The sequence below is a fragment of the Heloderma suspectum genome, chromosome 3 (genome assembly GCF_057233095.1).
Source record: "Heloderma suspectum isolate Gila_16-S chromosome 3, 16-S_ref, whole genome shotgun sequence".
In the NCBI taxonomy this organism is placed as follows: domain Eukaryota; kingdom Metazoa; phylum Chordata; class Lepidosauria; order Squamata; family Helodermatidae; genus Heloderma; species Heloderma suspectum.
Genome location: NC_139460.1, coordinates 16807668 through 16833398, shown reverse-complemented (window position 1 = coordinate 16833398; position 25731 = coordinate 16807668). Strand labels below are relative to the sequence as shown.

General features: G+C 45.5%; 1 protein-coding gene across 2 annotated transcripts in view; it reads left to right on the top strand.

Moving 5' to 3' along the window:
* Positions 1 to 19266, top strand: part of GRM5 (glutamate metabotropic receptor 5) — a 352105-nt gene extending 332839 nt beyond the window's left edge. Inside the window, exons 8-9 of one of the 2 annotated variants that reach the window (XM_084842559.1) lie at positions 4316 to 4411; positions 18423 to 19266. In XM_084842559.1, the coding sequence (XP_084698685.1) occupies positions 4316 to 4411; positions 18423 to 19266 (940 nt within the window). The remainder of the gene's footprint in view (positions 1 to 4315; positions 4412 to 18422) is intronic. The other variant, XM_084842558.1, reaches the window with a different exon arrangement.
* Positions 19267 to 25731: the final 6465 nt, after the last annotated feature.

The following is a 25731-nucleotide window of genomic DNA, read 5'->3' as shown; positions in this document are numbered from 1 at the left end:
TCAGATGTGTCCCCAACTCCAATCAGGTGTGTCCCCCCCACAGCGTGGTTCCCAGTTTCACGTGTGGCTAAATCCTCACTTTTCCATGAAAATGCCAAGTCCCACATTTATCCAGGAGCGCATGAGGTGGTTCCACTTTAGGGGAACCAGTATATTAAATTTCCTCCCATTCCTGCAAACTTTCAAGGAGTTAGAGCCACCACCACCCCGCTTTTTTTGTCACATGTGGGCAGAGAAAGGGGACCCAGCAAAGGCTTGAAAATCTGCAAAGGAAGCGGGGCTTCCTGCCCAGCCAGGCGGGAGGACTACAGAAGGAAGAAGGGGGGGGGGAAATAAATTATGTTTTGTAGCTCATTTGTCCTGTCGTGTGAGGCAGCACAGTAGGGTACTTGCAAAAAAAAAGCTACTGTGCATAGTTTATAAGCCACCCTGGCTTAAAGAGAGCTTCGGCTATAGGGCAGTATAAAAATGTAATAAATAAATAAAGTGATGTGCGAACAGCCCCACTGGGTTATCATGAGTGCTATTGGGGTGTTAAAAAAGGATTGATGCAGAACTTAAGGCTGGGGCCAAAGCCTGGGCATCCAGCAGGGCTGGTCCTACCATTAGTCAGAGCGAGGCAGTTGCCTCAGGCAGCAGATGCTGGGAAGTGGCAACAAGGTGTTGGAGGAGAGGGCTGTGTGCCATGCGCCCTGCCCTGCACCCCTTAAGCTGCCTTCAGGTGCACTGGAGGATGCTGTCCCATCCCCATTATTGAAGATTCCACTGCCAGCCAGGCCAGCTGGCTTTTGTACATAGAACGGGAGGGGGTGCTATCATGTTATATGCTTCAGGCAACAAAATATCTTCGGCTGGCCCTGGCATCCAGGGTTCCCCAAGCCCACCCTCTTTCCCCCGGCCACCATTCGTTCAGTGGTTTCCTGACTTTTGTGCTTTTTTCCCCATTCTAAAAGGCTGGAATGCCTCTCCTGAGGCTTAGTTACTGGCAGAAAGAGACTTGAGCTAAACTATGCTAGCATTTGGGGCTTTGCCTTTTGCCTTCAGCCTCACCCCCAGTGGAATGTGGGCCCTGCACACGTCTCTGAAATTAAATTCGGACCTCAGGTTGAAAGGTTCAATGGACCTGCTTTAAAGGGCAACTGTAGGCAGTATCCAACTGGGCCCTACCACGCATGGTCAGCCCCACTATTTCCAGTCTGTGGGCAGAAGGCCCCGCCAGCTCCGCCTCGCAAGCAGCCCCTACTGCTTGTGCGACACAATATCGCGCTTCCAGGGGCAATCCCCAAAAGAAGTGGAAACATTTGTTTCTGAAAGGGCCAGGGCTCCAGTGACCTCCCCTCTTCCAGAAACAAGCATTTCCACTAGTTTCAGGGCCTGCCCCCAGAAGCGCAATATTGCATCACGTAAGCAGTAGGGGCTGCTTGCAAGGCAGGGCCTTCCATGCGTGAGCCAGAACTGGTGGGGTTGGCTGCGAGCGGAAGGCCCCAATGAGATCCTGCCCTGTGACTTTAATCAAAGGGATCCTGATTGCATGGAGTGTCCACATGGATACAGCTGCATGCGCAGGCACCCCATTTCCAGATGTCCTGCTCCGTGCACTTATCTTGGGGGTGGGGCTTGAAAGGGTAGGGCTGGCAAAGCCAGGCATTTACTCTACATGTAGGCATGCGTGAATAGAGCTGGGCTGTATATGCTACATCAGGGGTGTCGAGCCTCTTTCAGCCTGGGGGCCAAATTCAATTTCAGAGAAGTTCTCAGGGGCGAGAACACACCATTCCTGTAGTGGGTGGAGCTGAAGGCAAAAGGCCAGGGCCAAAAATACCAGCATATCAGAAGGCCTGTCCAGTCCAAGAGACAAAGAACCTAACTAAGGGAGACCAGGGCCTTGAAGGTGCCCATCCACAAGTAGCTTTTGGACAATGTTAATTATTAGTTGTTGTGAACCACCCAGAGAGCTTCGACTATTGGGCGGTATAGAAATGCAATAAGTAAATGCAAAATAAATAAATAACAGTCTGAGTAGGCACACATTGTCACCTGGCCACAGCCTTCCTCCCTCTGGTGAGATCTGTTGTATTTCTATTTCGACGATCATAATTATTTCTCAATTTGCATTTGTGCTTATAAATAAGCAAATGCAAATCTTAGGCAAATTGGTCTCCTCTTTTGTCCTCTTTTTTTGGTGATGCACTTGCTTTTGTGTGTGTATGAAGCGTACATAGCCATGCTAGGCCAGAGGCTTACCCACAGGGAGCAGCCCATGGGGTTGGCCTCTTTACAGGGGCCCTCTCAAACCTGAAGCCAACCCTGTCCTCAGGAGAAGCAGCGGTACGGGTCACTTAAAATTCCTCTTCGACTTCTAATTGCCATCACTGCCGTGTGCCTGCTTTTCACTGCTCCTGTTTTATGAAGCAGTGATTTCTCTTGGACCAGCCTTACCCAATCTGGTGCCCTCCAGATGTGTTGGACTGTCATGCCCATAATTTCCACTTCCAGACAACACGGTCATTACATAGCCATCTGCGCAACACTGAGAACTACTGGCTTTTAAAGTGATCACATATATTCTCGGTATGAAGAATTCTGCATGAGTTACAAAATCCTGAGATGGTGTGTTACGACTGCAGATGTGGGGAATAAGTCAAGTCCTGGTTATAGTCCAATACATCTCATCATGCCACTAATGAAATAAGCTTTTGCTGCATTCAGCTTCAGGGTGCCACAGAACCCTTGGTAGGTTTCACTCCATAGACACCATCTGCTAATGTTTCTTGGTCCCTTTTTCTTTGATGCCTTTGTTTCCCTTCCCTTCTGAGTGAAGGTGCCTGCATACTAGGAGAGGACTCATGCGATCCAGTTTGACTTCGTTTGTATCTTTCAGTCTTTTCAGCTGCAGCCCAACAGCTTCTGCTTTTTCATTCATTGTAGGAACCAACTTGCATTAGTATGTATACATATCTGTCTTATCTACTCTGCATGGTTCTTATTTATAACCTGCAATCTTGGCACAACCTTGCACAGAACACCGCTTTTCAAAACGATAACCAGTTTGACTCACTATTTCACAAATGCCACAAAGCAAATATCTTGGTAGCTATGGATGCCTTTGGCTGTGAAGCGAGTGTTTTGGATGCTTGAGATATTTGGTTGATCCCTCTCCATGACTCTGTTATGGTCATCTCCCTCAGCACCCACAATTCTGCTTCCCCTCTCCCCTGCCCTGCCTCAAGCACAACGTGAGCACCTGGGCTGTTCATTTATTAGAGCTCTTTATTCTCAGCTAAGGGTTGCCTATTCGCGGCTAAGGGTCATCTGTTCCTCACATTAATTGTCAGTAAACAAGCTACCTAATTATTACACTGTGCTTTTTAACTAGAACTAATGCAAGCAAGAGGGTTATGTGTGTTTTGTTTTTAGCTTCAATGAGGCAACAATGTCTGTGAATGGACTATAACAAGCACCAGCTACTAAAGATGGTTTCCAACAGGAGTGCAGAATGTCAGGCCTGAGGGCCAAATCTGGCCATCCTGGAGTCAATGTCCGGCCCTCTGGGGCTCCTCAGATGGCCATGCCCCTTCCCCTGAACCCACCCCTTTCCCCCCAACTGCCAATCATGTGATGGTTTCCCGGCTATTGCATGTTTTCTCCTCATTCTAACAGGCTGAAATTCCTCTCCTAAAGCTTAGTTACTAGTAGTAAGAACTTTAAGTTGAAGTATACTCGTATATTTGGTATTTTGAATTCCCCCTTTCAATTCAGGCCTACCCACCACTGGAATGCAGCCCCTGAGAGCATCTCCAAAATTGAAAAGTTCAGCGCCCTGTTTTACACTTTCTGGGTGGAACTATCATGCTACAGTACCAATGTATGCATAATCGTAAAACCCCAATGGCGGCTTCTCATAGGCAAATGCACTTCGGAAGGGGATAATTTGCACCAGAGGAGCTGGGTGTCAGGGTGTGGTGCTTGACCCTTCCCCATCCCACCACTTTCCCCATACAATTTTTCTTCAGTTGCTTCCCCGCTTCCCCCACCATCCCTCGTGAGGTTCCAGGCACATGTCACGAGGTAAAGGTCTGCTATTTCGGGATCCCATTTGCACCACACAAAAGAGCTCTCCTGTAGTACACATAGGGCTATAGGCTCTGCAACAGTGGCCTACGACAGGTTTTTTTGGGGGGAAGGCTCACCGTGGTCTGAGCATGTGCCTGACCCTAACCCTCCCCTGCACCGCTGCTGCACGATAGGGTGACTCCTGAGCCTGCAATCACTTCTCTCTGTTTTTGTCACTCCTGTCGTTGTCATGATTTGTTAGGTACAAAGGCAGGAAGTTGGCCCAGCACAAGTCGGAAATAGAGTGTTTCACTCCAAAAGGGAGTATGGGAAATGGTGGGCGAGCGACAATGAGCAGGTAAGCAAAAACATGAGGACCTCACACACCCCTCCTGGGGGCTGTGTGAGATGTCTGTCAGCCAGAGGAGTATCCTGGGGGCGTCATAGCCCACCTCCTCAATGTGTGATCACTGTACATCCCATACAGTATGTCTGTAGCAGCTGGACACCACTGTTTTGTATTTTTTTAATGTTGTCAGACCTGCAAATGGGGTTGCTAAACTACGGGTGGATGCATATGTCAGTTTTGCTTTCTCCTGCATATTTTTTTTTAGAAAATCCCAACGCCTTTCCACCCCAAATATGAAGAAAATTTGAGAAGTTGGTAAATTCTTACAAAAAACTAACTGAAACAAAAAAATCTCACCTATCTGCACCGGCCTTGTTCAATAGGTACAGCTGTTCCCGGCATGGAGAGGACCCTGATGTTCCTGCCTATTAAAGACGAGGAGCCTGCCAGAAAAAAAGAGGTGGCAGCCCTAAATCAGCATTAACATGGCTGAATACACAGGGATTCAAACCCAGACTTTTACAAGCTAAACACTTAAAGCCCTGGGCCTGGATAGACAAATCTGTCCATTTCAGTTCCTCCCACATTTGATTTTAAAAAAACAAAAAAAACCCTCAAATTCTTTCTGTCTCAAATATGGAGAAATGTGCGTTCTTTTGGTAAATTCTTATCAAAAACTAACCGAAATGAAATTCTCACCCATTCTTATGTTAAACCAGCCTGGCCTAGCCATCTGGCCAAAACAGCTTGACCTACAGCAGGTGACACTTTTGGCTTCCTGGAGAACATAAGGATTATCACCTACCATCTATAAACTGAGCTGCTCTTTATGGCAAAGGAGCAAAGGACAGATAAATAGTTGGCAACCCTACCTGCAAAACAGACACTGTCTTTTTCAGTGATAGGAAACACTTTGTCCATTGTTCGTTATGCTGTTGTGTCAAACAGGGGACTCTTTGTGACAAAACGTTGCTTCCTGCTGGAATATGTTTGCCCTGGCCCCACGTGGCAAAGAACGCTCTGCGCTGGTCTCCAGCATGGGTTGCTTTCATCTGCACAGATTATAGGTTTGTTACAAATATTCCATTGGCTTTCTCCTTCTTTGTTAATACCAGAGTTGCAGTGCAATGATTGGACAAGGGCTTCCTGTGGGGCATCACTGAACAATGCTCAGGCATGGATAGTCTGCAAGGACAGCACAAAAGAAATGCATGCCTTGAAAGCTTAAATGATGTCTGAACAACCCAGAGTTCGCCACTGAAGGACTGCCCTAGTGTGTGTGTATGTGTCTGTACACATATATCAATATCAGTGGTCCCCAATCTTTTTGGACCCATGGGCACTTTTGGGAATTTGAGAAACTGCTGTGGCCACCACCGCAAAATCCCTGATCAGTGGATCATCACTTCAGTGTCTGCCTGTCACATCTATGGATCTTAGGCTGTATCTTATTCAGCAAAAACCTTTATTTCATGTCTATTGGATGCCGCAGGGTTTCTTTAATAAGGAATTGGCTAATTTGGCTAATTGCTGGTGGTGCTGATACTTCTTCTAAACATATGTTTTGGCAATGTCCAATAGCTCCTTCTTTGGGGGAGGAGGTTATTACACAGATAAATTTTGCACTGGAACAGTCTTTAATATTCACTGAGGTACACGCTCTTTTAAATTATTTACCTGCTTCATGGAAATTAATGAATGGTCAGCGTAAATGGATTCTCTGCACCCTTTTGACAGCTAAAAGACCGATATTACAACATTGGAAGGATAAATGCTCAACTCCTATAATCCAGTGGACTGAGGTTCTTACAATGCTTCCAATATTTGAGCAGGTAGCATTAGCATATAGATGCCACCTTCAAATGGACACTTATTTGGATATTTGGTCCAGTTTTGTTGAAGCCTACCTATCATTAGAAGAAAGCAGTATGCATTTTGTAGGTATTCACTGTATTCATATACAAATCCATGTACATATATTAAAAGGGGGGGAGAAGTTTTTTGGGTACCTGTGGGTGTCACATTGAGGATAAATATTATAGAGAGAAAAATCCTATGGCCACTAGACACTGTCTAGAGGGCCATAGCATTTTTTTTTGGTTTACTGGCTCTGAGCTTGTAACCAGCGCTCTGAGCTCGGAGCCAAGAAACCGCACTCCCTTCCCCCTCCCTCTTGAAGCCTGGGCAAGGTGAGCTCCAGCAGCTGCCTCTCCATGCTAATAAAACAGAGCACAGACAGGGTGAAAAGGGGGACATTCCCAGGGATGAAAAGGGAAAGACTGCTGAAGCCTCTTTATGTTGCTTCCTATGGGGTCTCCAGGCCTGTTCCCTCTGCCTCTCTGCAGCCCCAGCTAGATGCATGAAATCACACATCTAGCCAAGAATGCAGGGTGGGCAGAGCGTGGAGGACAGGATCCCTTCTGTGCACCACCCGACTTGCCTTGGATAGGCAAGTTTGGAGGCTGACGTCTGTCTCCATAGGATTGTGCCCTTAGACTGGGAAAATTAGCAACTGAGAGAATCTGAAATTGACAGATTCTTACATCCCTAATTTCAGCAATGTAAAGTGCTTGGGAAAAAGTATGCATTTCCATACATATTTAAAATAATAATTACAATAATTAAAAATTGCAAGCCCATGCAGAAATGGGACAAAACAAGCTTGACCTCAAAAAGCAGACGATGTCAACAAGACCAGGATTGACAGATCCGTTCATCTTTAGTGAGTATTGTATCAAGCATAAGAGCAATCACAGATTGCAAATAGCTGTTGTCCATAAGCAAAGATCGTTTTAATTCCTTTCTCCCCATTGTGAAAGCAAGAGAAGGCTCTGGCAAAAAACACTCTGCTTATTTGTTTTATTTATTTATTGAAAAAAAGGTTTATGTGCCACCTTTCAGACCCCATCGATGCTCTCAAGGTGGTACAGAACAATAACAACACAACCAGGTACAATAAAATGGATAACAGTAAAATTCAGTATGTGTGTGTGTGTGTGTGTGTGCGTGCATGCGTGCGTGCGTGTGTGTGTGTATATATATATACATATATATATAAATAAATCAACAGCTAGCAATGTGAATGTATAGTTACAACCCATGAAAAGCCAGGTGAAATAAAAATGTTTTGACTGCCCACCTAGAAACCATCAATGAGGGAGCCAGTCTAACTACTCTTGGGAGACAGTTCCACAACCAGGCTGCTGCCAACAAGAAGGCCCTGTCTCTTATTTCAACTAGCCACATTTCCCGTGGTGGTGGAACAGGAGCACACAACAGGGTCTCCAGCAATGATTAGGATCAACAGGCAGGTTCAATGCAGGAGGAGGCAGTCCTTCAAATATAAGATATTGTGCACTTCAGTAAATTTTCAGCTGCTTATTCCAAGAAACTGGAAAATGGGTTCCAACCATATGAACAGCAACAGAGTCTCTGTATGAGCAGTGGGTGAATTTTGTAACAGATGCTCTGGCAAATTTGCAGCCCCTCCAAGTTTCAATCAAGATGGGATTGACAGTTTGCCTAAAGTTTCACTTCTAAGGAAAATAAGTTCATTTCCAAAAATTGTTAGACTCAGAGAGATTTCCCAGTTTTAATCTCACATCACTCTTTGGGTGCTATATGTAATTGCTCAAATAAGCATGAATTTTGTGGTCCATTACAAAGTTCTTGCCACTAGATAGCTCTGCCATTATTTCAGAGCTTGGCCATCTGGGTGGGAAAGTTTGGACTTAGGGACTACAATCTGGAAAACAGAGTCCCCACCCCCACCCCAAATACAAGAGTTGGCCATCCCTGATCTAGACTAAAGAGTATCTTGCAAATGATTGATGACATACCAACCATGATCTTTACTGATGGTCTTCAGGGTGTTCCTTCAGTAATGATTTCTGGGTTTTTCAGATTATCAGTTTGATCACTGCTCCCCTGTTTTTACCTTGTTGGGCTTAAATGATGTCAGCAGTGGCCGATCTTGTTCACAAGTCTGCTTGGGACTGACTAACGGCTTCTGTTTGTTTGTCGACCCCTTGGTGCTCTGCTGGCATTCCCTCCCCTTTTTTTGTTGTTGTGTCTATTTTGAACTTCAACTAGATTGATCTGTTCTGGGATTTTTTTTAAAAAAAGCAGTTCTGTTGAACAACAAGCAGCAAATTGATGGGGCAGAAAAGTACATGTAAATATCAATTCTTCGTGTGACATTTTATGCAATTGTCAGTGGAATATTTTTCTCCCTTATATACGATCCTCACCTTGCATATTTTTTCCCTCAGGGAAGAGTCAATATTCACTCCATAGCATGAAATTCCATTTTGGAAGAGTTTGAAAGACAGCATCCTCTTGAGGAAGTTGTCCTAAATTAATTAGCTAGAAATCATATTGGTGTGAGTGGGATTCAGAGGTTCCCATGTAAAAATAAATATGAGTGAAATCAAAGGGCCAAGGCATTTTGGTGCAAGAGTCCCATAGAAAGACAGTTCACTGCAATGCCTACTGGGCAACTCTCAGGATAGAATTTTACATATGTGATTCAGCCAGCCATAATTGAAGGAAAGCTTCACCATCCTCAATAGTTCATGGACATGGCAGTGTTGGCGGGATGAATTTGTAGCAATGCCTGGCTTAGTCAGTGTGCTGGAACATCACAGTGTGAGGTAGCACTGCCAACTGTATGACAACTCTGTGGCGTAAGAATGGGCTATGAAATGTGTTCATATTTTTGGATTAGCACTCGTGTTTTGCACTGATAACATGAGGTGGATACAATGGAACTTGGCAAACAATCCTATACATGCATTGTGTAGAGTAAACCAGGAAAGTAAATAGGCATTGAAGGCATTGGCACCATTGTGTTTCCTATATCTCTTTTGTGAACAGAATGTCTTTTTCTTCATCCTATGATTGTAAAGGAAACAAGGATTGGATCTATTTATTTATTTCATTTCTATACTGCCCAATAGCTGAGGCTCTCTATCGATGAATACACACAGAGACAGACAGATAGATAGTGAATTATTAATTAGTTTCTTATTCATTGCATTTAATTAAGTCAGTAATTTCAAAGCGAAATCATTGCAGTGCTACCAAGACGTCTATGTTTTGACAGAACCATAAAACATCCCATCACATAATTGATTTTATATGATGGATAGGAAAGCTGTTCGCGTGATGCTTGACAACTGATTGTTTCTCACATATCATACTGCCTTGCAAACAACCAACTTCATGAACAAAAATGTGCAATGTTTGTGTAAAACTTCCCATTTTGCGCTTTTTGCAGTTTTGCTTTGCGTAGATAGCCTCGCAAGGAAATGAGTTGTGCAAAACTACCTTTGCAGCTCAGTTTTAGGATGTACTGCAAAGCCACAGCTACTTGTCACAGGGGTGCTAGATTCTTATACTTTAAAGGCTAATTTAACTATTTTTTCTTCAGGATGGCATTGCAAATATAATATATAGAGCAAGCCAGGGATGCCTTACCTCAGACCACCAGAGGAGGCAACAGAGTTCAGTCCACACAGATGTAGAAGAACAAGGAAGGCTGAATGATGCAGCTTCCAATGTTGGAACCAAGCTTGGTCTGTTGAGTCCAGTCTAGGTTCTAGGGCAGCATCCAAAGGGGCACTTACACCCCCAACAATTCTCTCTGCCCCACCAATTGCATCGAGCAAGCGGCCGCCACCACTTGTACAAGACAGATTTAGCATTTCCTGGGGGCAACCCAAAATGAGCAGAAACACTTGTTTCCAGAAGGAGGCAGGTCAGCGGAGCTCATCTAAGGGAGCTCCTCCAAATTCCCTCCTTCCAGAAATGAGTGTTGCCGCTCGTTTTGGGACTGTTAAATTTTCTTTCTTTCTTTTTTATATTGCCCAATAGCCAAAGTTATCTGGGTGGTTTACAGAAATTAAAATGACAATGTACAGAACAAAAACAGAATAAAATATAAAAGCTTAATATTACAGTATAAAAATACAACCAAATTAAAACCTAGCAGGCATGTAGAGATTTAAAATACAGTCACAGGTTTAAAACAGCAAAGTTCAAAGACTATAAAGCTGATATGCTGGGAAAATAAAAAGGTCTTCACCTGGCTCCTGAAAGAATACAGCATAGGTGCCGGACGAACCCCACTAAGGAACTCATTCCACAACCAGGGTGCCACAGAAGAAAAGGCCCTTTTCCTGGTAGCCACCCATCTCACTTCCTTTGGCAGTGGCTCCCAGAGAAGGACCCCTGAAGATGATCTTAGGATCCAGGCAGATACATATGGGAGGAGGTGATCCTTCAGATAACCTGGCCCCAAGCCATTAAGGGCTTTGGATGTTAGTACCAGCACTTTGAATCAGGCCCAGACATGGACTGGCAGCCAGTGCAGCTGGGAAAGTACTGGCATGATATGATCATGTTGGCCAGTACCTCTTAACAATCTCGTTGCCCTGTTTTGGATCAGCTGAAGTTTCTGGATCATTTGGAAAGGCAGCCTCACATATAACACATTGCAGTAATCCAGACAAGAGGTTATCAGAGCATGGATAACTGTAGCTAGGCTGTCTCTGTCCAGATAAGGGCGTAGTTGGTATACCAGCCTAAGCTGATAAAAAGTGCTCTTTGCCACCAAATCCACCTATGCCTCAAGTGTCAGTTCTGGGTGCAGGAGCACCCCTAAACTGTGAACCTGATCCTTTAGGGAGGGTACAACACCTTCCAGAACATCACTTAGCCAGGCAGATGAACTACCCACTAACACTACCTCTGTCTTGTCTGGATTAGGGATGTTATGGGCATCTGATACAGGGGAGGAATCTGACAGACTCTACCCCACTCCATCTGCTGGACTGGGGTCCGTGGACCCCACCGGCCGGTCACCCACAACACCGTGGGAGCTGAAGATGACCTGATGAGCACCCATCAACAGCCGCACAGTCGCCCAGTCCCTTAGCAAGCCGCCATTTGTGTAAAAATGGTGATTTGTTATTCTCCGTAAAAGTCCTTTTACGGAAATGGCTGCCATAAAGCCGCCTTTTAAGCAAGATTAGAGGCATGAATGGAATTATGGGAGTTGTTGTACAACACATCTGGAGAACACCAGGATGGGCAAGACTGGTCTACCAGCGAGCAGCCGCTCTGTAGTTTGACATAAGGTCTTTTCCAGCCCTACCTGGAGATGCTGGGGATCGAGCCGGGAGTCTTCTACATGATGGCACATCTGGACTCTTCACACTTTTTTCCTTGTGTCACATCTGGTGGATTCAGTCTTAACCTCAGAAATGCTTCTACAGATAGACAGAGAGATCGATCTTGGGCAATACTAAGCCATGTAGGAGTTTTGTTTCTATTGTAGATGAGCAGCTCAAGCAAAAGCTTTAAATATCTTATTGAAACAAAAGCCTAAACTGGCTTTAACTGTCTAGCAGCACAGTTGCAGAATGCAGCCTTGAACTTGATTTATCCACAGCTGCAACCACTCGTCCGTGATTAGAATTTTTTTTGCAAAAGTGTAGAAACCTTGATAGCAGGGGGTTTGCCAGGAAATGCTGCATATTAAATTAGACAGTGTACAGCTAACATATGAAGCTGCCTTGGATCAGTTAGCCCAGTTTTTATTTGTTTATAACAAATATGTATATATCTTTCAGCCCTCAAGAAGGCCCCCAAGGTAGTTTATAAGCCAAACCATGCATTTGAATACCATCAAAACAGAAAGCAATGATAATCACTTAATTGTTTTATTTATTTATTCTTTCTTGAAAATAAGCCATTTTTAAAGGGCAAGTGCCCTCCCAAGGTGACTTCTATTAAAGAGTTAAAATACAAATACACAACAAAAATAAAACAAAGCAACCATTACAAAGATGGTCAGAAAAACAATCATAGAATGAACCAAAGGCAGATAGATAGACACACACACACACACACACACCAACCAACCAACCAATACAAAATCATTTAAACCCAGCAGAACCAAAAATAAGGTAACCACATGTGAGAGGGCCTTCTTGGCAGTGGCCCCACACCTTTGGAACAAGTTACCTTTGGAGGTCCACCATGCTCTGTGACTACAGGCTTTTAAGAAGGCCTTCAAAACATATTATTTTACCATGGCCTTCTCTTGATATGACTGTTATTGTTACTGTTTTTGCTGTTGTTGGTGGTTTTATTGTCGACTTTTATTGTTGCTTTTATCGCTATTTTATTGTGTTTATGTTTTTATCACTTTTAATATTTTAACTGTTTTTATGTATTTTATTGCTGTGAGCTGCCTTGGGAGGGCTTCTGCCCTGAAAAGCAGCCACAACAATTTTTAAATAAATAAATAAAATAAGTCCATAGCAATACCATTTAAACCAGCAAAATCAATAGGATCACAAAACGTATCTAGAAAAAAAGCAACTGAAATTTTAAAAAAGGGTTGGATCCAAGCAGTTGTCTGCTTGCACAATGGGATTTCTGCTTCTGTGACAGGACTTCCTTGTCTTCTTCACTGTAGCCCCCCCCCCCCAACTCATACCTCGAATTTGCTCTGAAGGGTCCCCCAACCCTGCAGGCCAGCTTTTGGGTGTGTTGGGGCAACACAGCTTCTGGGGTTTTTTTTCTTCCCAAGGGTCTGTTCTTTTCTTCTACATTCTGAGCTCACAACAACCCTGTGAGGTAGGTTAGGCGGGGTACTATGCCGAGACATTGTGAGAAATTAAAATGGCTGCCTGCCACTGCCACCCCATCAGGCATGGGGTCGCCAAGACAGATTTCTTTACCAGTGGAGCCGCAGTACCTACCTGAGATGTTGACTGCTTGTGCGGTGCCTGCGCCTCATTTTAAAAACTAACAGCATTATGGGCCAAAACATTTTTTTTTTTCATTTTTACTTTAGAGTAAGCACAGCAGTCCTGATTCAGGTTGGGACTCTAGCCTGGGGGAAACGGTCCTTTTACATTCCAGATCAGGGGCCCTGCACCTGCTCTAAAGTAAAAATGGGGGTGGGAAGTAGCTGCTAGATACATATATAAAGTAATGTCTGTTTTGGCTGTGAGACTGCTCCTCCACTGTGGTAGGGATGGACGAAAGTCCCTTACCTGTTCTCGAAGCTTGCTTCACGGTGGGGGGGAGGCGCTTCGGTTCTCCCCCCGAAGTTCAGGCAAGGGGGGGAGGCGCCCCGCCTCGCCCGGCCGAAATTCAGGCCGGGGGGGAGGCACCCCATCCCTCGCCGGCGAAATTCAGGCCAGGTAGGAGCGCCCCGTCTACCCAGCTGTGAAAAAAAAAGTAAAACACACACACACACACACACCCGTGATAGGCTACGTAACAATTTACGAAGCCTATCACGGCTAGATTTCCAAAGTCAGCCATGATAGGCTATGTCAATTGTCATGTAGCCTATCACGGGTGACTTTGAAAAAAAAAAAAAAAAGCACGTACGCAAATGGCGGCTCCCATGGGGACCGCCATTTGCGTTCCTTATTTTGACACATCTAGTCTATGTAAAGATTTACATAGACTACGGTGAAAATAAGGACAATGCAAATAGCGTTCCCTTATTTTCGCCGTAGTCTACGTAAATGTTTACGTAGACTAGATGTGCCAAAATAAGGAACGCAAATGGCAGCGCCCATGGGCCGCCGCCATTTGCATACGCGCTTTTTTTTTTTCAGAGTCACCTGTGATAGGCTACGTGACGATTTACGTAGCCTATCATGGCTGACTTTGGAAATCTAGCCATGATAGGCTACGTAAATCGTTACGTAGCCTATCACAGGTGTTTTTTGTTTTTTTTTACTTTACTTTTTTTTTTTGCAATGGCGGTGGCGGCAGCCGGTCAGGAGACCGGCCGCCGCCCCCACCCCCGCCGAAACGCCGCCGAAACACCGCCGGGACCCACCGCCGAGAGGGACATTCAGCCACGGTAAGTCCCATCCCGGGGGGGGCGGGGGGCCGGCGGAGAATTTCCCCACCAATTTTGGAGGACCGAATGCGTTGGCATTCGGCCTCCCAAAGATTCGTGGAGAAATTCTCCCCTATCCCTACACTGTGGTATCCTTGACTGACCAGCCTGTCACTGTCGTTATTAATAGGCAAGCCCAACGGAAATCTTAACTGCTGCATGGACCTCTCAGGGGACCCATTTTGGAGGGATGGCGAACAGGAAACTTGCCTTCTGTTTTTGATAGGGGGGGCATGTGTCCTACTTCACAGAGAACAGCCCTGTATTTGAAGGTCTGTCTAGCCCAAGTCTAGTTTAAAGATAAAGAACCTTCCGGAAGGGAAAGCAGAGGCATTGAAGTTGCCCATCAATCTCCCTTGGACAGCAGACTGAGCAGTCGCACAAGGCACCTGGTCATAGCCTTCCACAATACAATGAGCTGTATTTTATTTCTATTTAAATTATAGTAAATATTTCTACATTTGCATTTATGCATATACATTAATGCATGCAAGTGTACACAAATTCGGGTCTTCTTTTATCCTGCTTTTGCGTGATGCATTCCCTGCTTTTTAGCGATGCACAAGCAGCCACCCTAGTCTTTGAGGAGGACTGATGGCTTTCGTATATTTGCTGTGTGTGTCACTTTGTTTTTCCCTCAAAGAGAAAGCCAGTGATGTGATCTGACTGACCCTCAGTTAAACCTCCTTGATGGACAATGTGAATGACATCCGAGGCTAGCAGGGGCAGGGCGGCGAATGTTAAAAAATGGCCTTCTGCCTCCCCTTTCTTAGAAATGCCTCTAGTTTTTATGACTGACGCACCTACGGGAGAGTACAGGCTTAATGTGCTACATGAATATGACACAGGGTTCTGCAATAAAAGCAGGTTGCCACATTGTCTATATATCCACATGGCAAAAGGCCCAGTCTTTTGGTTGCAGTCCCTGTCTGGAGACTCAGTCCCCCCCCCCCGCCCCGTTATTAAATGACACATTTCTACTTTGTCTAGCAGGTGGTCTGTAATTAAACAATTAACTCCCAATGAGACTAGGTGCTTAATCATTCTGAACGGTTGGACATTATTCTCAGTCTCCGCCTCCCACTCACCCCAGCCCCGGCCTCTCTTGTTTTTAAAGATACTCGGCTGAGATTACGTGAGGGAAATGAATATGTAAAAGAGTTACTAATCAGATACGCTGGGCAATGTTCGTTCTCTTCTGGGACGCAAAACAGTCTGGAAGGCTTACTCCGTAGCCAGAAGAACCCAGCTCCTGATCTTAGGGTGAATACGAACAGGGCTGGCCCAAGATATTTTTCCGCCTGAGGCAAAGATGGAACACCTCACCCTGCCTGTTCCATGTACAGTAGCTAACCAGACTGGCAATTGAAATTTACTTCAACCGTGGAGACAGAACATATACTCCATTGCACCTGAGGGCAGCAGGTTAGCTTTGGGGACACAGAGCAGGCTGCATAGCACATACAGTTCTGTTATAGGGATGTCAGAGAATTTCTCCACGAATCTTCGGGAGGCCGAATGCGTTGGATTCGTGGGGAATGCATCCCTTCGAAATTGGTGGGGAAATTCTCCGCCGGCTCCCCGCCCGCCCCCGGGATGGGACTTACCATGGCCGAATGTCCCTCTCGGCGGCGGGTCCCGGCGGCAGTTCAGCGGCGTTTCGTCGGGGGCAGGGGCAGCGGCCGGTCTCCCGACCGGCTGCTGCCACCGCCATTGCAAAAAAAAAAAGTAAAGTAAAAAAAAAACAACACACCCGTGATAGGCTACGTAACGATTTATGTAGCCTATCACGGCTAGATTTCCAAAGTCACCCCTGATAGGCTACGTGACGATTTACATAACCTATCACAGCTGACTTTGGAAATCTAGCCGTGATAGGCTACGTAAATTGTTACGTAGCCTATCACGGGTGTGTGTTGTTTGTTTTGTTTTTTTACTTTTTTTTCGCGGCCGGGTAGATGGGGCGCTTCTACCCGGCCTGAATTTCGCCGGCGAGGGATGGGGCGCCTCCCCCCTGGCCTGAATTTCGGCCAGGCGAGGCGGGGCGCCTCCCCCCCCTCGCCTGAATTTCAGGGGGAGAACCGAAGCGCCTCCCCCCCACTGCGAAGCAAGCTTCGAGAACAGGTAAGGGACTTTCGTCCATCCCTAGTTCTGTATTCGAACACCTCACCTCCACTTCCTGTCCCCCAGCATCTGCCGCCTGAGGCAGCTGCCTCACTCTGCCTAATGGCAGAGCCAGCCATGAAATGACCATTTACTTCGTAATAACTTACTTCACAACACACAAAGAACAAGGCTGTCCCAAGACATTGGGCTGCCTTAGGTGAAGGACAAAATGGTCCCCGCCCCCCTTTCCATGTATGGAACCTGACTGGACTGGCGCTTGAATCTTACTTCAACACTGGTGATGGGACAGCATTCTCCACCATGCCAGAAGGCCTGCAGCTTAGGGGGTTGCAGAACAGGCTATGTGGCACACGCACAACTCTGCCTTCCAAAATCATATCACCGTTTGTGCCCCCACCCACCCTCAGCATTTGCTGCCTGAGGCAGCTGCCTCACTCTGCCTAGGAAAGGAAAGCCCCATTCCCAAGCTTCCCCACAGACCCACCACCCAAAAAGTAGCTTGTGTCACGAGGCCTGTAAATACAGAAAACTGATTTGTGTGATTATTCCCCCTCAAAAACAGGGGAACGTTTGTGCCTTCATGTGGACTGTCCATGATATGTTCTGTATGTGATGGAAGTGCTGGAGATGCCCTAGTGGGGTGGACCTTCCAACTTAGTGGCTTGAACAAGTAGTTGTCTCCTGGCCTTAGCTGAGGGTTCATAATTTAGATATGTTCTCTTATATGGGATCCTAGTTGACAATACGTAATTTGTGGACGTGACCATACAATATCATATGGGGGTGGCGTTGCTGGGGCAAAGCGAGGCTTGAGAGTACTGTATGAACCGTGGAGTTTCTCTGCTGATTAAAATTGTGCTTTTCCTCATTCCTGCCATTTACGGAAGCACCATGTGTAAAACGGGCATCAGAATGAATTGCCATTTTTGTCGGGGGGGGGGCATAATAATGGCTCAGCCATTTGAAAAAGGACATCATAGAGCACTCTGAAAGGAGAGGGGTCACATAGAAGAGGGCAAAGATCAATGCTTACTGACCCAATGGGCAGGATAGGATCTAATGGGCATAATTTACCAGAGGGTGGATTTTGGTTGAACATTAGAAGAAACTTTTTTAATGGTAAGAGCAGTTTGACAATAGAACTAGTTAGCTATGGTGGGGCACTCCCTCACTGGGGGGTCTTAAAGCAGAGTCTGGACATCCATCTGTTGGAGGTCCTCTATCTCTGAATTTCCTGCATCGAGCAGGGCATTAGACTAGATGGCCTACAAGACCTAGGGTGGCCATGTGTCCTCTTTTATAGAGGATAGCCCGTTTGAAGGGCTGATAGAGGACTGTTGTCTGCCTGAAGGTGCCCTCTATTTGAGGTGCTGCCCTGTCTAGTTCCAGTTTAAAAATAATGAACCATAAGAACTCTTGGGCAGCAGACTGAACAGGCAGAGACACAAGTCACCTGATCACGGTCTTCCACACTATGGTGAGATTTAGTGCTTTTCTTTTCAAATTATAATAATCATTTCTAAATTTGCATCCAGACATCTAAATTAGCATATGCAAATTTTATGCAAATGTATGTCCTCTTTTCTCCTCTTTTTTGGTGATGCATTTCCTCTTCTGCACTGACACCCTCCAACTCTATGATTCTATGATGTCTGAAAAATCCTTTGCCTCCTCTTAAAATGCTATAGAAACCATCGATGGCAACCGCCAGTGGTTTCATCTGGGTGCCATGATGGTATGTTTCAACACTGACTGATCACTGCAGTGTTTGCTTATATGTGTATGTTAATACTTGCTTATTTTGATAGCAGCCCATCAATTTCGTACAGTCAGCTCTGCAGGAACGACACCCAGGGCAAAGAATCTGATCTTCTTAATTCACCATTTGAATAAGCCTTTGCATATAAAACTTATATTCTGCGTCTGTCTGTCTGTCTGTCTGTCTCTCCCATTTTGCAGCTCCAATGGGAAATCGGTCACATGGGCCCAGAATGAGAGGAACACCAGCAGGGGAGCCCACCTCTGGCAAAGGCTGTCTGTTCATATCAACAAGAAAGAGAACCCCAACCAAACAGCGGTGATCAAGCCTTTCTCAAAAAGCACAGACAGCAGCCGACATGGCAGCAGCACCACTATTACCACCATGTTCCCTGATTCCAGTGCCAAAACACTTTACAATGTCTCTGAAGCCGAGGAACACTACCCAGTTCAGTACCGAGCTCAGACTCCTTCCCCCATCAGTACGGTGAGCCAGAGGACTGCCTCACTTAGCCGGACGGAAGATGATGTCCCAGCCTTCCAGTCAGAGCAAGCCCAGCGAAGCAGCTCTTCCCAAGGCTCTCTGATGGAGCAGATCAGCAGTGTGGTGACCCGTTTCACCGCCAATATCAGCGAACTAAACTCCATGATGCTTTCCACTACCACACCAGGAGCAATGGTAGCCTCCCCGCTGTGCTCTTCCTACCTGATCCCGAGAGAGATACAGCTTCCCACGACTATGACAACATTTGCAGAGATCCAGCCGCTCCCTGCCATCGAGGTCAATGGAGCCTCCCAGGCAGCCAGGAAGCCATCTTGCGGCAGCATCAAAGAAGGCCCTTCAGCAGAAACACCAGCGGCAGCAAAGCCAGACATCGAAGAGTTGGTGGCTTTGACACCTCCCTCCCCTTTCAGGGACTCTGTCGATTCTGGGAGTGCTTCACCCAGTTCCCCGGCCTCCGAATCTGCCCTTTGTATCCCTTCATCACCAAAATATGACTCGCTTATGATAAGAGATTATGCTCAAAGTTCTTCTTCTTTGTGAATGTGGTTGAAGTTCAACCTTGGATCTCTACAGCTTCAAGTCAATCAGGAGGGGAGGCCAGGCCTCCAGGTTCTCCAGTGTTTACAGACACAGTGAGAGTAACGTATCATCTTGGGAGGGAAAAAAGGAAGGGGGAAATGAAAACGACCGACGAATTATGCTCTTTTAAACACACACACACAAAATAAAACTTTTAGCAGATTTTTGTGGCCTTAAAAACATGGGCTTTTAAATGGAAAAATAAAACACTGCACCTATTTTCGAGGGCTTATAAGGAGTCTCTTAAATCAGTTACATACCAAGTGCTTTGCATTCGTGTCTCACAATGAACCATCGATGCATACAGTGGGGTGGGGTGGGGAGAAAAGGAAGTCGATGTTAAGCAGCTGTCCAGTGCGTGTTTACTTGGATTCCTTAACCTGGAAGTGAACCTTGATCTTTTATCAAGACATGGAAGACCAAAACTTTGAATGTACATTTTCTAATAGACTTAAGACCTGGGACCAAACAATCCAGTTCCTTTTTTTGTTTTGTTTCAGTTGAAGGTGTTTGTTTTTTTAACAACGATCTCAACCAATAGTAACCTATTATGTAACTACTAAACTTTTTTGGCTAAAAAAAACGTATTATGTACATGGCGGCACGCCACATGTTGATAAACGTAAGTTGATGCATTGCAGCAGAAGACTGCAGTCACAGAGGGCTTTCCAAGTGACTTCTCATCCAACAGATTTGTTTATGAGGAAAAACAAAATCTCTTCAGTTAAGTATCCTAATTTTTCTTTGTTAACATTGGATTCGCCTCCAGAGCTACAGAAATCCAGGAGGGTTTCCTGACTATTTCACCATGTTGCCAACCAATAATGGAGTAGCAAAAAACGAAAAACAAAAAAATAACAATATTTTCTGGAGTACTGTTTTGTAATTCCCTTATCAGGGCATATGTTGAGGTGAATATTCTCTTTCTAGCGACGTTCTGGAGCTATAGCATGGCGGTGTTCCCAAGTGAAATCCACACATTTTTATGGATATTCTTGCATTAACGTTGCCAGCTCAAAACTTTTATCAGGCATGAAGGTCTTTAGTCAAAAGAAAGAGGTCAACTGTCTCTTTGAACAGTGTTTCTTTCAAACAGTGAGGAGGGCTTCGCTGTGTAGACAGTTATCAGGGGAGGTGTGAGCTCCTTCCTAGTCCCTCCCAGTATGTCTTTTGATTGGGAGATGAGAGGAACAGCCTACTGCCCATCCTCTGTCAATCAGGGGAATTTGCAATACAAGAGGCTGTGTGCCCTCTCTGGGTTAATTCTTAAGGTCTTGTGGCCCCTGAGGCAAGCATCAATTTTTCATAGTTTTTTTTAAATAAAACTTTCCTAGAGGTGACTTTCCCTTCCCACACACACACATAACTTTTTAAAGCTGTTATAGAGCAGGTGATAGTCCCATGATGTGGCTTTGCTCCCCTCCTCCAGTCTTCTCTACCACAGGCCATGCACAAGAATGACAGGGAATGCCACAGGTTTTCTTCGCTATGTTATGGGCTGCTTCTTGTAATACAGGCATCACGTGGAAGCTGCTTGAAACTGCTTCAGCATGGGGACTGGTTTACACAGCCATGAATGTTGTATGTGTGTTCTGCTTGTCATGTGGACTGGGAGGTGAGAGTTCACCATGCTAGGTCCAGGCCAAGGGACTGGTTGAGTTTCTGGATAAGTGGAACTCCATCCCAAGCAAGACAGCTGCCCTGCCCCTCAGTGAGACCAAAGTGCTCTTCATTCATGATCCATTCATAGAACCTGCATATATAAATAAAGGGGAACAGGACATTGCTGTTGGCATCACCCCTGATGTCATGAATGCTGCTGGTGCTGTTCCCCGATGTCTGCACATTTGCCCTGATCATGTACGGATCCTGATTGTTTGGAGAGCTTATGCATTTTCAGCTGCTCACATGTTGGCTCCACTTTGTAGGGAAAATGTCAGATGTCAGAGATGGGTTGGTGGCACATGTGCTTGATCACACCTCCCCCCCCTCCCATGGTCTTGTCCCCTCCTCTGACTCAGAGGAGAACTCTGAGTTGGAGGAGGCATCATTCAGTGAGCCATCATCTGTTACCCCAGGATTTTCCAGGGGACATGGTTTTACCAGACTCTTTGGACTCAGAGCCCTACCCTCCAATGCTGTCCCTATCATGCCCTCATGGAGGAGCCAGTGGCTGCAGAATCAAGCAATGGCCTATTAAGAAACAGACAACTCCTCAGAGGGAGTAGGATTAACAGCAGGCCCAGATCAGCCAGCCTTCATAAAGCTTCAGAGGCCTCTGTATGTAACTGAAACAACAGCTCTTCCTGAGTCCCAGCCAGCATAGATCTGTCCAGAGTGCTGAAAGGCCCTGCCTGGTCTGTCCTTGCTTTGCCATCCTGCATAGCTGGACTTGACTCTGCTTCATTGGACTTGATTTTGCCCTGCCCTTCTAGTAAACCCAACTGCTTCAGATCAACTCCCCTTGAGCTGAGCTAAACAGGACACAACATCAGGGATGGGTCCAGCAGCATAGTCAGTCCTCGTCTCCTTTATGTGTACATTCTATGAATGGATCAGGTGTGAAGCAGGCTCATGCTGCTCAGTTATTTCTGCAGTCCTGTTTTCCCCAGCATGGAGGAGGCCAGCTTAGAGGTGACACTGGATTTTGGACAGGTATCTGTGGGGCCCAAGCAGCTACCCAACATTGTGAATTGCTGGCACCAGCTATGCTCCAAGCTGCCGCAAAACATTCCTACAGATGGTTTAGCCAGTTCTGGGACATTAGAGAGGATAAGCAATTCAGAAGTGCAAAAATGAAAAATAAATACTACAGTGGAGTATTTAATTGACTCCACTGTTGGGTTAATCAGTTTTTAAAACTGTGGGTTGACTGAAAAGGTGCCCTCAATAAATCAGGCCAAGGAATAAGGACATATGTTATTAATGAAATATATTATTTCTATATATTAGAGATGGAAGAGAAATTTGTTGAGTTTGCTTTTTAAGGTGGCATTCCTAATTCTCACTTTCCAAACCAAGGCACAAACCAAAATGTAGTTACACTTCAATCTGCTAAACAAGCCGCTACACTTGGGGAAATATGGCTCTGAAGGGGCACCATTTGCATCCTCATCTTTTGATGAATCACCTCCTGATGACTCATATTCCCATGTTAACTGACTGAACAGCATTACTTTTGAGGCAATATGAAGAAATGCAAAAGTTTTGTCTGAGGCATTTGATCTCTGGCCTGGTCTACACATGCAGCAAAATATCCCCTTTCCCGTACTCCCCTCATGTGATCAATGGAACATTTAGAGGGGGAGGCCTCTGAACAGATCCCTGAATTCCACATATTTGCTGAACACACAAAAGGTTGCCTTATGCATGTACAGCTGTGTATAGCTGAGGGCCCTTTCACATGTGCAACCAAATGCATGGACATCAGAGGCATGACCACTGGATATGGTCCTGTCCGTTCCATGCTTTCAACTGAATATGTGAGGGGAATGAGAGTAAGAGTTAATGAGATGGTAGAGTGGACCACAACAGTTCAGACTGCAAGTGGAGAATACCATTTGCTGAATATTCCTTGCAGGAGGGGGGGGGGTGTCATGCAAGTAAAAAGCTAGCACATCAGGGAGAAATGTACTAACCCCCCCCCCCCGTACTAGTTTTCTATTTGCAGGGAACTTTTTATTTTTATGAAGAGGAGCATTAAAATGTGATAACACTACCATCACACACACACACACACCTGTAGTCTAAACTGCTACAGTCCATTCTGTCCCCTCATGGTGTGTAAACCAGTCACCACTCAATGGTACATTCACCCAATGATAAACATGCACATGACTTTTGATGCCATGACCCTAAGCAGCTATTCTAAATACCCTCTCCATGTGGTGGTTGAATCAGGAGAAGTGGTCCTGAATTATACTTGAGGAAGCTCAAGCAGCTGGTTCAGCCTTGGAAGCCTTGGTGTGCTTGATCTGAAGCATCTCGGTTGGAGAGAGAGGGAGGGAGGGAGGGAGGGAGGGAGATGAAGCTGGACGGCCATCTGTCAGGGATGCTCTGACTTGGATTCCTGCATTGAGCAGGGGGTTGGACTCGATGGCCTTGTTGTAGGCCCCTTCCAACCCTACTATTCTATGATTCTAAATCCATGGAGGATAGAGTGATCAACGGCCACTGGTCATGGTGGATACATGCTGCTTCCAGGTTCAGAGGCAATCTAGACTAGACTGATCCAGCAGAGCTCTGCTTGTGTTCTTATGTTCATTGTGGGATATGATACCGGGGGTAGGATTGTCATTATTGTAACTGCTGCTCAAAGCAGGAGAAACAAGAAAGTGGGATGAAAAGGGAAGTAGCTTGCAACTCCATTATGTCTGCCTGAAAAGAAGTGGGTTGGCATCTCAGCCCACTTTGAACATTGATCATAAAGCACCACGCACACACACACACACAATAAAAAATACTCACAGTGGGAGGAGAGAGAAAATAGCCATTGTCTGCCTAGAGGAAATGTTGGTACTCTTAAGCTGAGCAACAGCTTGAGCTTTGTTGTTTACCTGCTTTTGCATTGCAGCTACGGACTCTGATAAAGGGAAAACTTTCAAAGCAATACAGAGGAAGGCCTAAAACAGGAAAGACACAATGAGGTACAGAACAATGGAATATTTCTTTTGTTTCTTAGCAGCTCATAAAATGTTAAGGGATATAACTGGCAACAAGGGGTTGGGGGTTGACCCCTAAATCCGAATAGTAGCTCCTACAACTTTGTGAATTTGCTGCTGTTGTGGCACTTTAAAACTGCAGGTGGAAGTGACTGCATGTGTGAATAGAAATCAAATCATTTGGATAGGTATGAATATGTACAAAATCGTAACCCCTCCATTGAAGCCCTGAATTCACACTGACAATTGCTCACCCTTTCATCCAAACAGCTGTCCTCGGGTGCCAAGCTTCTATTTAATTCTGCCACACAAGGAAGATGTATTGCAATTCATAGCGGAAAGTTGACACTGCCTTATAAAAAGATTGCCGTATAGAAGGAAGCCTTGTTTTTTAAACACCAAACCCTCCTCGTGTGTGTGTGCGTGTGTGTGCCCACCCACGTGTGTTCTGTTACTTTTCAGCAATAGATAATTTCCAAATTGAATTCTTCTTGTTCCCTCTTTTTCTGCTGAAGGGAGTTTGAAGTGATGGTTCACTGCATCCGAAGAGCAACATTTGGATGCTCTTGAAAAATGTTCTTTGCTGGCTTTTCTGTTGTGCAGCTCCATCAAACTTTAAAGGGAGATGGTTGAAATGTAAGGCGACGATTCACTAGCCAATATCACAGGAGCAGCCCCTCCACAAAGGAACTGTGTGCATGGGAGACAAACATGGGCCTCTCTGTGTTTCTTTTTCCAGCATAGGCGTCATTGAATGAATAGAGCTACAGCAGCCTTCCCCAACCTGCTGCCCTCCAGATATGTGGGACTGCAATTCCCATAATTGCAATTCCCATAATTACAGTTCCCATAATTGCAATATGTTGGACTGCAATTCCCATAACTGCAATGTGTTGGACTGCAATATGTTGGACTTCAATTCCCATAATTGTAATATGCTGGACTGCAATTCCCATAATTGCAATTCTCATAATTGCAATAATTGCATAACTGCAATTCCCATAACTGTGCACATGGGAGACAAACATGTACGGGCCTCTTTCTATGTGTCTTTTTCCAACATAGGCGTCATTGAATAGGCTATGGCAGCCTTCCCCAACCCACTGCCCTCCAGATAGGTTGGATTGCAATTCCCATAATTCCCAATTGGCTGGGTGGGAATGATGGGAGTTGCAAGCCAACACACCTGGAGGACACTGGCTTGGAGAAAGGCTGGTCTATGCACAGTCCAAAGGGGATAACATTGGGATTCAGGGACAGATGACTGTGAGAGCAGTTTTGTGAACTCTGGGGAGTTAAAAAAAGGAAAGCAAAGCACAATGTAGGGGATATGGTGTGGGAAATGAGAAATCTGGATTAAACATTCATTCCTTAGTTCACTGACTATTAATGTGTGATGGTGTATGTGAAAGGAAAATGGTGATAACATTACCACCCACTAGATCAGGGGTGGGCAATGTGTGGTTGTCCCATGCTGCCCCCAAAATTGTAAACACACACACAACTTCTGATGTCCTCCAGATCTTCTGAACTACAAAACATCTGATGTCCTCCAGATGTTTTGGACTGCCACTCCCATACACCCCACCCAATGATCAAGGATTATGGGAGTTGTAGTCCCAAGCTTCTGGAGGGCAACAGGGGTAGTATCCAACTGTGTCATTCTGTTAGCACAAATGATGTTGCGCTAGCAGAAACTAGGTTCTGAACGATGCGCAAGAGATGAATCCAACTAAAGTTTGTTTGCACAAGCCCTCTTGTGCAA